General features: G+C 46.5%; 1 protein-coding gene and 1 non-coding gene across 2 annotated transcripts; both read left to right on the top strand.

Annotated features, from left to right (window-relative positions):
- Window positions 1-714: 714 nt before the first annotated feature.
- TRNAR-ACG (transfer RNA arginine (anticodon ACG)) lies at window positions 715-787 on the top strand. Its single transcript has one exon. It is a non-coding gene; the product is annotated as a tRNA-Arg (tRNA).
- An 8,403-nt stretch (window positions 788-9,190) lies between these two features.
- RRS1 (regulator of ribosome synthesis 1) lies at window positions 9,191-10,617 on the top strand. The gene has a single exon (XM_048840830.2). The coding sequence runs from the start codon at window positions 9,286-9,288 to the stop codon at window positions 10,333-10,335; it is 1,050 nt and encodes a 349-aa protein (XP_048696787.1). The 5' UTR covers window positions 9,191-9,285; the 3' UTR covers window positions 10,336-10,617.
- The last annotated feature ends 3,999 nt before the right edge of the window (window positions 10,618-14,616 follow it).

Here is a 14,616-nt window from a genome sequence, read left to right as displayed (position 1 = left end):
AGCCCTATTGTATAGTAACCTTCAAGTTGTAACACAATCCAACAGAAGGAAAGAAATTCATGATTAAGCTATATAATCCCTTCCTTCTCTTCCTCTTTGAGGATAAACATTTTAAAAACACGGGAAAACAGATGCTGACATCTTATCCCTTCTTGACCATCGACCCTTGACCTGATCTTGGAGGGTCTATAGTTTTGGGTAAAATAATGATGGAATTATTGTATCTGTAACAGCAAGTAGAAGATTAAAAAAATTATTAAAAAATATGCCTCGGGTATAGGTCTTAAGTATTAAGGCTTTACAGCGAGGCCTAGAAGTTAGTAATATGTATCTTGTGATAGTTTAGCAATGCACTTTGTGATAAATAGGTAAACCATGAACAGATGGTAGCATATTAGAAGGTTTCTGCAATAAGAGCTAACCACACTGACATATCGAAACTACTGGGAAAGGGCCCAATGCAAATGATTGGATTGGCAGTTGGAAATGGAATTATAGCCAATGGGAATAGCACATATGGACAACCAGAACCCTAAAATTGGTCTCCTGGAATTCCAAATATAAATAGGGACTCACACTTGATCAGATATGGTCCTAGATGCATGTGGATGGAATGGAAAAAGGTGTATAAAAGGTTGTCAAGACCATCCCCAGCTGGAACATTGGGGTGATAACAGTGGCATGCTGTGGCATTTTTAGTCAAGTAGTGGTCATGGGCCAGTGGCGCAATGGATAACGCGTCTGACTACGGATCAGAAGATTGTAGGTTCGACTCCTGCCTGGCTCGGAGGCTTTTTTGGGGGGAGGGATAGCTCAGTGGTTTGAGCATTGGCCTGCTAATCCCAGGGTTGTGAGTTCTAATCCTTGAGGGGGCCATTTAGGGATCTGGGGCAAAAATTGGGGATTGGTCCTGCTTTGAGCTGGGGGTTGGACTAGATGACCTCCTGAGGTCCCTTCCAACCCTGATATTCTATGATTCTATGTATAGCCTATGCGGCATGATCTCGCACTACGCTGTTTTGTTTGGGGAGTGGATGGTATCGTCCCGCAGGCACAGCCTGCACTGAGGCATGTCATCCATGCCTGGCATACACCAATGGTAGGCCACTGGGAGATAAGAAGGCAGAAGCCTGGACTGTCATCTCCACCTATGATGCACTCTCCACTTACTTTATTTCATCTTCACTGGCTTCCCGCAGCTTGTAAGCATGTCAACATTGGGGAATTTCTTTATCTTACACCAGCCTTAGCTGTAAGCATGCACAGTGCAATGCTGGGGGCTAAAAGGTGCTTTACAATACCTACATGTTCCTGTACTTCTCTTGCTTTTCTATAGTTTCTTGTATCTAAGTATTAAATAAAAACTTCTTGTCTCTATGTGTGTTTTCACTAGTCTCATAATTAATATCTTACATAGCTGGAAGAGTAAAGAACTTGTTACCTGTGACTGGTGCACTTTGCTCCCTAGATTAATCCCTGGCTACAACCTACATGTTGTAGCTCATTTGGAGTTCAGTCCAGTGCAATGCTGAATGCTTCCTACAAGATGCTGAGCATCCTCAATTCCCATTAAAAACCATGGGAGCTGGGGGCATTCAGTATTTCCCAAGATCGGGGCCATGGTGGCCCAAACTTTCAAATATGGATGTCTAAGGCAGGGTAGCCAATTCTGCATGTGCATTTTCATTTCAACATCTAGATTCTCAATCTAGTGTAGATGCCTAATTGCCAAATGGGTGCCCAAATCTAAAAACTGGACTTGATATGTGAAATCAGGCTAGAATTTTCAAAGGGACCTAAAGGAGTCAGTTGCCCAACTCCAAATGACTTTCAGTGAGAATTGGGTGCCTTACCCCATTAGGTCTGTTGAAAATCCCAGCCTCAGTGACTAGGAAACCACTGCAATACATCCGTATAACATTGTGTGTTTTACAAACTATGATTACACTTTTCATATCTATAGCACTTTCCACCTATCTCATCTGTCTAATTTTGTATGTCTGTGTCTATCTTTGGGTTTTGTACGGGTGTTCAGATATATATCATGGTGATGAGTGAGTAAAAACCTATAAACCAGAATCACCATAGCATCCAAATACTGCCTGAAGATCCCAAAACACTTAGCAAACAATAACAAAGTAAGCTGCACAACACTCTGTGAAGTAACAATTATTATCCATATGGTATAGATGGAGAAACTCAAGCAAAGAGAGGCCAAATTTTGTAAAGTGTCCATTAATTTTGAGGGCCTCCAATTTTGGGGTGCCCAGTTTGAGATACCAAGGCCCGATTTTCATAAGTGCTGAGTACTTACAACTCCAACTTACAACTGTCCTCCAGACAGTCGTTATGCAAGGTAGCCTAGGCACCTCTGAAAATTAGATCTAGGTTTCTAAAGCTGGGCCCCCAAAATCTGAGACACCTAAAAATAATAGGCACCTTTGAAAATTTCTGCCTAAATAACTTGCCCAAGAAGCAACGTGACATTAGAATCCACATCTCAGAACTGCCATTTCCATGCTTCAACCACAAGATTATCTGTCCCTGTTTTATAAGAAGCCAGATTCTTCCCTTTGATATGGAGGCCTCTTACACACTTTAAGGGGAGCTATGTGTTCATTTTTATGTTATGACCTTAACATTAAAGTGTGGTTGTGGTTAAAAAATGACCATCTCTAAAAATCACATTTCATGGTTTTATATTTTCCCAGGCCGTCATCAATGACTTCCACTCTCCAATTTTTTTTGGTTTACATATCCAGTCAAGCAGTCCAGTCTTTCCAACAGCCATGATTACACTCACATCCTGCTATCACGAAAATTAACTTTTTTCCGGTCTGCATCATCACTGTTAAAACCAATAAAGATTCTGGAGTCAGAGATTTAATAGCTAGCAATTTAGTTGATAATACTTGAATACAGCTTGCTCTTCAGTTACATTATACAGGTTCTTCAGTGCTCGCAGCATTAAAAGTTTGGTTTTGTCAGTAAATTAAGCAGATATATATCCCACACAGAGAGAGCAGGTATGTGCAGTACTAAGGAATCACTATACAAAAATGTATACAGGGGGTGAAATCTGACACCATTGAAGTCTATAGCCCCACTGAAGTCAGAGGAAGTTTTGCTATGATTTAACAAATGTTGATTATGTAAAAGATTCAAACAGTTCCTTCAGAGTCTTTATGTAAATACATACATACATATGTAAAAATTGTATTATTACCAAACTATGGGGTGTATTATTTCCACAAAAGATAGTTACAAAACTTTTAGACCTATTTGTGCCACAACTTCAAAGCTCCATATAATGTGCTGGGCATGTAATTTCTTTTTAAATAGAAAAAGGCCTTGTTAAAGGGTCTACAAGTTACCACAAGTGCTTATGATCGTTTCTGTATAATCATGTATTCAGAGACTTACAATTGAACCAGTTCTTTGGTTTTGTCAAAGAAACACAGTACAAACCAGAGGGAGGATGAAAAAGAGGGTGTGAAGGTCACCTTTGCACCCCTGAGCTGTGTGCCAGGTCTGCTCCCCGGCATAAGTTACATTGGCTGCCAACAATCACAGGGGACTGAAATAGGGTTGCCAACCCTCCAGGATTGGCCTGGAGTCTCCTGGAATCTGCATCCATCTCCTGGTGACTATTGAAAGCAATCCAGGAGATTTTAATAGGATATTTTAAGAAAATGACATTACATGTTGAGAAAAAAAATCTCCTGGAATAGTTTCAGTCAGAATTGGCAACCCTAGGCTGAAATGATTGTCAGAGGTGTGTGAGACATAGGGAAGCTCGAGCAATAGCCTTGTTTCTCCAGCAATGGAATCATACCAGAGTTAAACTGCTGTAATGAAATGGATAAGCAAGCTTATGGACTTCACTAGATACTGCTCAGAGTAGATAGGTGTGCTGGAATTAAATCCTAAATAGGAATTACCAAAACTGCAGTTTTTGCCTTCAGGATTTCATTTGAATTTTTTTTCCAAACTGATTCTTGCTACCATTCCAAAAAGTAAGCCAAATGCATTGTCATGCTTTCAGTGCTCTGAGCAGTTCCAGCAATACAAAACCATAAACTCGATTAGGTCTATGGCTGCTTTGTGTCATTGGAGCAGAACAAAACAAAGTGTGCCCCTGAATCTGCTCCGATGTTTAATACTTTACAGCATTAGTAAAACAGATGAAAATAAAACATGGCAATGGAACTTTCTTATGCAGGACACAGGTGTAAATATTTCCATTTCTGAAATAGTGCCCACAAGCCTTCAAAAAGATGAGAACAACTCTCTTTAAAGTCACTTGAATCTGTAATTTTGGCTGAAAACATCAGTTGTCCAGGGAAGTGAACAAAATGTAATATGCAATATAGTGCCTTCTTGTGGTAACTAAAAAAATTGTCCAGAGAGGCGTTGATCTGTTTTTTAAACACCCAGAGCATTTCCTATGTCCATGGTTTTCCTACTTAAGGATAAGATTTTGTCATGGTTATTTTTAGTAAAAGTCATGGACAGATCACGAGCAATAAACAAAAATTCAAGGAGCCTGTGACCTGTCCGTGACTTTACTAAAAATAACCATGGGGGGGGGAGGGCTAGGTGAGGGAGAGAGGGGTGAATGGAGTCCCATGCGGGGGGGCGGGGGACTAACAGGCCAAGTCCCGGCTCCTGCAACCGCAGCGGAGGGCACAGCTACCCACTCCAGAGCTGGCCGCAGTTGCGGGACAGGGGTGTGCAGCAGACATGCCAAACCTGCAGAAAAAATGCAGGAATTGGGCTTGGTTTTGGCTTAATCGGCTTGTGAGTTGTTTGTTGGCTAGTTTTTGGCTCGTAGCTTGTTGCTGGTTTGGCTTGTAGCTTGTTGCTTCTTTTTTTTTGATTGGCTTTCAGCAAGCAGGTGGAAGGGGTGGAAAGTGGGACAAGGGGCAAGCAGAGGCAAAGGTGGGAAAGAGTCAGGGATGCACAGCAGGCCCACCACAGTCCCCGACCGCACACCTGGGGGCTCTAGTCACATAGAGTGTTGGGGTTCTTAGGGATTGGCTTGTCTTGTTTTGAAATGGGATTAGCTTGATTTTTGGCTTATTGTGAAAGTTGGGGAGCTTATTTACTGCATGAAAGTTGGCAACTGTGGTGTGCGGGTGCCCCTGCCAAGCCCCTGCCGCAGTTGGAAGGGGGGGTTCATGGCCCTGGGAAGCTGCAAGGGGGGCGCATGACTCATGGGGCAAGGATGCGTAGCCCCAGCTGCAGCCCTTGCCGCAAGCCGCGGGGTAGGAGTTGCAGATTTCTGGTTCCAGCCCCAGTTTCAGGGCAGGGGTGCACAGTCCCGCCTCAAGCCCCAGCTTCAACCCCTGACAGCTGAAGCCAAAGAAGTCATGGAGGTCTGGTAAAGTCATGGAATCTATGACTACCATGACCTTCGTGACTAAATCGTAGCCTTACTCATACTTGATATGTGAGCTGCAGTCAGCTGGTACATGGGTTGATTTAAAAAGAAAGAAAACTCTATCATAACTACATCATGCCTCTAATAATTTGCATTGCCTATCTTCTGTTTCTTCTATATATTTTCTGAGAACATAGGATAAAAACTCTGTTCTTCTGTAGCAGCGTGTAGGCACTTCCATTATCCTCTACTCACTTTCACAGCAGCAAGACAGAAAGGTGGACAAGAGAGACAAATATGAACTACCTGTCACCAGTCTGAACAACTGCATGCCAGTAGCGGTTATTTTAAAAGATTAAGGAGACTGACCAGGCACTGCCTTTTAATATGAGCAGAGCAGTTTCCTCTAATCTACAAAAAGAAGTGTGTGTGGTGTTTCATGTGTTTGTAGTTCATGTGTAACCTGATTCATTTTCCATGTTCCTTCCCTCGCCCTCCCCATCCTCATTTTGGATCCTGCCATAGATTTTAGGTCCAAAGTCTGCTCTCAGTTACACAATTGCAATGGAATCTTACTTATATAACTCAGAAGAATTTGGCCCTAAGTAAATATGGGCCCACCCACCTGGATAAATTGATAATGTTTTTGCTGTGATACACGGAATTAACGTGTTAAAAATTAAATAAGTGAAGACTTGGTAATTTTAGGTATCTTTAGACAGAAATATTTTGATGTGTATGTGACGCTGGGTCAGTACTAGCAGAGCAGATGCTGTCCTCAGGGAAGCATGCGACAGACACAGTTGCAGCTATAACAGCACACCTGCGTGTGTACTATTGTAGGGTTGCCGAGTGTCCAGCAATTAAAGATTAATCTTTAATTAAAGATTATGTCATGTGATGAACAGGGGCGGCGAGCTGTATGGGCCCGGGGTGCCTGTGCTCCAGCAAATTCAGGACCCTGGGAGCCCAGCTCCACCAATCTTTGGGGCTGGGTCACTCCCCCGGCCCCACCGCGTGCCTCCACCAGAGCGTCCCCCGGTCCCGCTTGCTGCCACTGCACACCTCCCCGGAGTGTCTGTGCCTCACCTGTGCCCTGGACAGTGGGTGGCTGCCCCCTGCAGCTCCATGCTGCACTCCCTCACCAGCCGCTGCCTGCTAAGGGAGCAGCGCTGGCAGCAGGCTGACTACTGCGCCTGCAGAGGAAGGAGGGGAGGAGGCGCAACAGCATGGCAGCCCCCTGCAGGCAACTCTGAGGGGGCTTATCCAGTTTGAACCTCCTGAGCAGCAGCCTGGGGCTTGGGTGAGTGTCATGCCAGGGGGGAGAAGAGGGGCTCCTCCCCCAGAGCTCGCTGCTTCCAGCGGGGAGAGGGCTGGGAGGAGTCCTCCTCTCCAGCCCCAGTCTCAGGGCAGTCTTGCCTGCTGCACCCCAAAGTTTGAACTCCTCATCCCCAGCCCAGCCCCAGCCAGAGCCCTCACCTCTCGCGACCCCAACCCTCTGCCCCAGCCCTGAGCCCCCTCCTGCACTGTGAACCCCTCATCCCTGGCCCCACCCCGCAGCCCTACCCCTGAGCCCCTCCCACACCCCAAACCCCTCATCCCCAGCCCCACCCCAGAGCCCTCACCCCCCCCCACAAACCCCAACCCTCTGCCCCAGCCCTGAGCCCCCTCCTGCACTGTGAATCTGTCATCCCCAGGCCCATTCTTTGCTTAGGAGTTGGCATTTCTTTCCTTTATTCTTTATACGTGGATCTTAGGGGTGCATTGCTGTGAGTGCTAGACTGTCTGACTTGTAGGCCTTGTTTGCACTGGGCTATTTTACACCAATATAGCTGCATTTGTGCAAGCCCCTGGGGTAGACAATCCATGGCCAGTTAACCATGACTTGTGTTGGCACAGTTTGTCTCAGTGTAAAACCCCAGTGTGGACAAGCCCTTAGTAAGGTGATAACTCCACTTTATCTAAAAAATAAGTTTTATAAAAGCAAACCCTTAAGACCCACAGAAAAATGTTCCCCCTGTTATTCTTTTAAATTCCATTGAAAACACTGGTTTTACAGCAAGGACAAATTTCCATCAAGTGTTCGCAACCCAAACGTTACAGCACTGAGAACTTGAAAGCGCCTTAATTGATTTTCATTGTCCAAGATAAGAGATGCGCAGACTGTGAGAGAATCATAAATAGGTAAAGAAATACTTGTTTACAATATATGGCTTTTAGGCTGGCCACATTCCCGATAATAGAGTTTCGCATTTACCACTCTGTGTATAATAATGAAGATTCACCCTTTTAGATTCCTTCCATCTTGGTTACTAGGCTGAAATATTTGTATAATAGTTAAAACAACAAATCCAGTTAAATCAGTGTACATTCCCAGTACTAATACTCTGCACAGCCATGTCAATAATTCAGTTCTGCCTGCCCTCCAGCCTGGGTGAGGAAAGGAATGTCTTACCCTTCATCTCCAGCCCCACCCCAGAGCCCTCACCCTCATGCACCCCAACCCTCTGCCCCAGCCCTGAGCCCCCTCCTGCACCATAAATCCCCCATCCCTATCCCCACCCCACAGCCCTCACCACCACACTCCAACCCTCTGCCTGAGTCCCTCCCAAACCCCTCACCCCAAGCCAGAGTCCTCATCCCCCCACACCCCAACCCTCTGCCCTATCCTGAGCCTCCTTGCACACTCCAAACCCCTCAGCCCCACCCCATTAATTTTGTGTAATAATAATCGGCAATGGATAAATTCTTAATAAAGTTACCCAGCAAAAAAGAACAAAAGGGTAATTCATCAAGTGATGGCCTGAGTTCGAAACCCGGCTTGCAAACTGAAGTTATACTAAAGAAAGATGTGGCAAATCTAAAAGATAAGAAAAGGAGTTTTCATGAATCTTGGCTATCAAGATTTACGTGGTTGGAGTACAACAGCGAATTAGACAGCTTTTTGCTTTTGAGGGTTATTGATCCAAGAGTGCTTGGTTGTTTCCATATTCAAGAATATTAATATAGTTAGTCGGTATGCTGCTACTCTGAAACCTATTAACATAGTTGATATTCTTGGTTAAATATTTTTTCTTACGATAGTGATATTGTGCAATATCGGGAAACTGTTAAACACTTACTGTTTCCAGTCCATTTTTACGTTATTTAAAAAAATATATATCACTTACAAGACAGGGGGGCGGGACTTGGACCCCTTCTGGGCACCACCAAAAATCATACAAACTTGCTGCCATTGCTGATGAAACCTCCAGGAACAAACCCTACCGAGCATAGGGGACACACCAAGGCAGAACAGGGGGGCTCTGGCTCCCCAATCCCCAGGCCTACAAAATGACATTTCCAAGCAGAGCTCACCGGCAGTCTACGGCCACCCCACTTTTCTCAGCACTCTTAGCAGCCACCACAAAGGGGGGTTGGGGCTTGGTCTCCCCTTCACCCAGCAGGAGCCAGTATGGCCCAGGGAGACTACAGGAGCCAGCATGCCAAGCTCTACCAGCTTCCCAGGCTGCGGCTGCGCAGATTGCGCATCCCGTGACGCGCTGCTTTACTAGGCCGAACCCTCAAGGACTGCAGGGCCCACCTGGCATCCAGAATAGGCAGTCGAACAACAAATCCCAGCACGCAATACACACCATTGGCCTCAGTAGCTGGCCGTAGAGCACGACAGCTCCCAGGGGGCAGCGCGGCACCGTGACGCCCGCGGTTAGGCAAAGCAAGAAACGGTGCGTTCTGGGAGTTGTTGTTCTGGGTAGAGAGTGTGTCGCCATTACGGGCGCGCCCATTGGTCCACACGCACATCCGGTGCGCCCTCGCCAGCCGGAAACGAACCCTTTAACCTTTCTTCCAGGCCGGTGAAGCCTGCCGCACGTGGGGAGCGGTTGGCCGGGTGTCTCGCGGCCATGGCGGCGCTGTGCCTGGAGGAGTTGCTGGCTCGCGCGGAGCAGCGCGAGGCGGAGCCGCACCGGAGTGTCGCGGTGCAGAAGGAGCTGGAGCTGGAGTTCGACCTGGGGAACCTGCTGGCGCTGGACCGGAACCCGCCGCCCTCGGTGCCGCGGGCCCAGCGCGAGAGCCGGCTGCGCTCGCTGGCCCGGGACAACACGCAGCTGCTGGTGGCCCAGCTGTGGGGGCTGCCGGCGGGGCGCGCCGAGGGGGCGACGGGCCCGCTGGTGGCGCAGCTGCCCGAGCCCTCCTACCGCCTGCCCCGGGAGAAGCCCTTGCCGCGGCCCCGGCCGCCCACCCGCTGGGAGCAGTTCGCCCGGCTGAAGGGCATCCGGCGGCGGAAGCGCACGTCGCTGGTGTGGGACGAGGCGGCCAAGCAGTGGCGGCGGCGCTGGGGCTACGAGCGGGCCGGCGGGGACCCCGCCCGGGACTGGCTCATCGAGGTGCCGGCCGGCGCCGACCCCCACGAGGACCAGTTCGCCAAGCGGCTCCGCGACAAGCGCGAGAAAGTGGCGCGCAACGAGTTCAACCGCCTCCGCAACATCGCCCGGGGCGCCCTGCCCGGCCGCGGCCTCCACCCCACCGGCCACCAGAGCCGCGCCGAGCTGGGCCGCGCCACGCAAGTGGCCCGCGTTTCCACCGCCTCCCTGGGCCGCTTCCAGCCCCGGCTGCCCAAGGAGCCGGCCGCGCCCCCGCCCAGGGGCGGCAAGAAGCGGCACTTCCAGCCGCTGCTCGGTGACCTGGCGGCCGAGAGGAGCCGGCAGCTGGAGCTGCTGCGGGGCCTGGGCAGCAAGAAGCCGCCGCTCGACCTGACCCGCGCCGTCAACAAGCAGCTGCGCGAGGAGGACGCGCAGGCGGCCGCGGGCAAGGGCAAGAAGCGCGGGCAGCGGGGCAAGCGGGGCCGGCAGCGCCCGGGAGGCGGCAAGGGGCCGGCGGGCGGCAAAGGCAAGAAGGGCGGGGCCCCGCGGCGGCGGCAGCAGCAGCGCCCGGCGGGCAGAAAGAGGAGCTGAGCCGGTCGCAGGACTCCTCCTGCCAGACACTGAGCCCGGAGGGACTCGGGGGCTGCCCCGGCCGGTGGGGACGCTGAGCTTGGAGGGAGGTCTCCGGGGAGCTCTCGAGACACTGAGCTGCAGCCGCCGCCTCCATCCGTTCCAAGGGGCTGCACGGGACTGACTTGTGCACTGTGTAGCCGCTAAGGATCCGCGGGGCTTGTTCCCCTGGCCTAGGGATGTTCCAGGCTGGGGGCGCCCCTTCCCGCCCACCTATTTATCAATAAAACCTGCCTTTGTCTAGCTGTCTGCTCGTCAGTGAGGGGGGGGTGTACCTTAATGTCATGAGGGAGAGATGGGACTGGGACAGGAGCCCCTGATGACCTGCAGCAGTTCAGCTGGGGTCCTTTACAAGTATAAAACATATAGCTGTATTGTGTGCTCGTGGCACAAGGGGTAGTGCTGCGTATACCAAGAGGATTGGCCTCTGCTCTCCAGAGAGTAAACCGGTATATCACCCAGCTAGATGGAAGTGGCATTCCAATAAGACAAGATAAAAGTTCATCTCCACTTCCCTTCCCCAACTAGTAGGATTTGGATAAGAAGGGATCTAACCTATAGTTAAAATAACAGGTGTACTGCCATTCTGTGGTCTTGACTGAAAGGTAGTGCTTCCCCTCTCTCTGATTTGGACTGTGTAGAAGTTAAACATCTTCACCTAGCTGAAGAGCTCACTCGCAAGCTCTCTCTCTCTGTCTGGAGAAATGTGGGCAATATTTCAAAGAAAAGGAGTACTTGTGGCACCTTAGAGACTAAGAGATTTATTTGAGCATAAGTGTTCGTGAGCTACAGCTCACTTCAACGGATGCATTCAGTGGGATTCATCCGATGAAGTGAGCTGTAGCTCACAAAAGCTTATGCTCAAATAAAGTTTAGTCTCTAAGGTGCCACAAAGTACTCCTTTTATTTTTGCGAATACAGACTAACATGGCTGCTACTCTGAAACCTATCAATATTTCAAAGGTGATATGCCAAAAAATTTTTTTAACTGCATAAAACATTCTCTGGCACTCCTTATCTTAATGTGTATGGGGTTTTTACTGTTTTAGCCTTTTTAGAAATAGCAGAAATATTCATCTGATTTCTGTGGAAGGGCTGTAGAAGATCTTGGATAGTTGTGACATTTAACACCTTTATAAGTTGAAAGGGTGAATTTGTGAACAAAAGCAACTCTTTATCCTGAATGTTCACTAGCCTTTTAAGTTCCATAGCTTTTACCAAACTGACTATAAATATTTCCCCTCAACTTTCACTCTTGACACTTTACCATTAGTCTTTGAGTTCTGATGGTAGAGGCATTTTAGAGAGGTTTTTTTTAAGACAGAAATCCTTTTGAAAACCCAGCATGTTGTCTCCTTTATCACAGAGATAAAAATCTACAAGCCCACTGTCTTTTTCTTTTGAAAGTAGAGATGGGCCTGAACCAAAATCTTCAGATCAGTGTTTGCTGTGTGAACTCTGTAGCTCTGGTTTGCTACTGAAACTGAACACAAAGTTATGGCCTTATTAACAGGTTCAGCTACCTGTAGGGAACTATTTTCTGGTGTGTGGGGAGAGACTAGAATTAAGTAATATATTTTAATGTTTAAATGAGGTAATAGGAATTCTAGTTCCCACAACTCCTTTGTTTCCACATGGAATTTTACTTGCTAGTTTTATGAATTTGCTCTTTAATTGAAAAATCAAGTGAAAGCTCATACAGGACAGGTTTACATACTTCAAAATATTAACACTATCTGAAAAAGTTGTTACTCCTAAGATTACAGATTCTCAGTTCACGTGCTTTGGACGCAAGCCAGTCAGAAGTTGCTAAGAAACGCTGGGTCTATGTAAAAGTAATGTGGGTGAGGAAAAGAGAGAGTGGGGTTGGAGGGAGCTGAAGTATTGGGATGGGGGTTGGATGACGCTGAGACCTGAAGGCTTGAGTAATGGAGTATCTACTGCATGTAACTCATGTAAACATCACATATACTCATTGGTTTTGCTTTAAGTACCATTATTTTGCTGTCAAGTGGTTGGAACTGAGAGTATCACTACTTTCCAACTTGCCACCTTTTATAGAGTTCATTTGGACAAAGCTATGCAGGACAACAGGTAAGTCAGCACTTGCAGCCATGTAAAAGGCACAACTGTTTCAAACCCAGGTTTAAACTCTAGTCCAGTGGTTCTCAACCAGGGATATGTGCAGAGGTCTTCCAAGGGGTACAACTCATCTAAATATTTGCCTAGTTTTACAGCAAGCTACATAAAAAGCACTAGTGAAGTCAGTAAAGTAAAATTTCATACAGACATTGATTTGTTCAAACTGCTCTATATACTATACACTGAAATGTAAGTACAATGTGTATATTCCAATTGATTTATTTTATAATATGGTAAAAATGAGAGAGTAAGGAATTTTTTCAGTCATAGTGTGCTGTGACACTTGTTTTTATGTCTGATTTTGTAACCAAATAGCTCTTAAATGAGGTGAAACATGGGGGTACGCAAGGCAAGTCAGACTCCTGAAGTGGGTACAGTCGTCTGGAAAGGTTGAGAACCACTGCTCTGGTCTCTTTGAATTTGACAGGATATGCTACCAGAGTTGCACAACAGCCAGAATGCTACAGTTCTTCTTTGAGAGTCACAAGAATTTTGGAGGGATGATATAGCCATTAATTATTAGCATTGTGGAGCTTAAACGTTCAGGATCTAGATCTCCGAGAGGCTATACTGGGAAAAGATAAGGAGTGGGCCCCTCCAGGGCTGCTGCTAGTTGTGAAAACTGGAGTGTTTAAAAGATTTCAGAAATAAATGAAGTATTAAGATCTCTTTTTTCCCCCCTACGGTAGATTTTTTTGGCTGAAAGCCTTTAATACTCCTAATTAAAAGACCTGTTTGATTACTGATATAATGATGAGACTGTGATGTTAAAATGGAGGTACCTTTTTGAACAAACGCTCTTATAAGAGGTACAACGCCATGAATTTACACACTGACTTTTTTTTCTGATATCAGTCTTTAACAGATAATGACTTTAAAAAAAAAAGTTATTTCTGTAACCAACAATGCAACCATATGTACATTATTTTGGGATATCATGTTTTGTTTCTGCAAGGGAATGGAGGGGATATCCAAACCCTAATTGGGTCTAATGTAATGTCTCCATTTGCCCTCTCCCCATTCTACTTCTATAAGTATCTCTCAGTATGACACCCCTTTGCTTTCTAGAATGCAGAGTACCAGTTGGATTCTGAAAGATACAATACATCTATTTAAAAAAAAATTGTAGGTCCTGACACCTGGACAAACCAAACTGATGTGTGCTGATTTTATTATTAATATATTGCATTTCTGTGATGCCTTTATTTCTGAAGTACATTCACATTTTGTCTAAGGATCACTCTTCGCTTACTGTCCCCATTGAAATACCACCCATGGTTTTGAAAATTAGTCCATATTTGGAACTAAGGAATTGGCAGTCTTACTGTTCAGGTCAGTCTCCCAAACTGGGAGATTGCTATTTGTCTCACATTGGCTTTTAAATTTTGACTCTGACTAATCTCGTATGGAAGGAAGAGATGCCTATTTTTTAAAAACTGCTTTCTGCCTCATTGCAGTCTAAGGCTTCAAGTCTGCATATGTATGTGCATGTGCTAAATGGAAGTCAATAGAACTAATGCAGGTAGAGTTATGGGTGTCCTTCAAGAAAAGGAATACTTGTGGCACCTTAGAGACTAACAGATTTTCAGTTTCTGCAGGATTGGGGCCCATTTTTGGTAATTGGAGTTTGTATAGGCAGGTTTTAGAGGGGAAAAATCAAAACTTTAATTACAGCATCACCAGGTGCTTCTTCATTAGGAAATGAACAATAAGTGAGACAGAGGTATGCAGGAAAAACTAGGGGGGAGAGTGTTTTGGGGGAGAGATTTTTCTCAGATAAGGGCTGTCCATAAATTACTTAATACAGTTTTGGTAGCTTCAGGACCCCTCCCATCCTTTTGTAACATTGAAACAAAATTTAAGGACCTATCCACTACTGAAAGTGACTTATAGTCTTATAACACTGTAAACTTTTTGAAATTATGTAAGTACCCTATCCTGCTAGGGATGAACAAGCCAGTAGTAAACACCAGTGGTTTTCAACCTCTGGGCTGCGGACACATGAGGGGCTGCAGCCTTAAGATTTCCAAAGGGCTCTGCACTTCTATTTGAAATTTTTTTTAGGGGGCCACAAATGAGAAAAGGCTGAAAACCATTGGT

The sequence above is a fragment of the Caretta caretta genome, chromosome 2 (assembly GCF_965140235.1).
Source record: "Caretta caretta isolate rCarCar2 chromosome 2, rCarCar1.hap1, whole genome shotgun sequence".
In the NCBI taxonomy this organism is placed as follows: Eukaryota; Metazoa; Chordata; order Testudines; family Cheloniidae; genus Caretta; species Caretta caretta.
The sequence above is the reverse complement of the archived record's forward strand: the minus strand, read 5'-3'. Positions and strand labels throughout refer to the sequence as shown.

Excerpts from the sequence above, each read along its gene's own strand:
- RRS1 (XM_048840830.2), top strand. The coding sequence starts at position 9,286 with ATGGCGGCGCTGTGCCTGGAGGAGTTGCTGGCTCGCGCGGAGCAGCGC.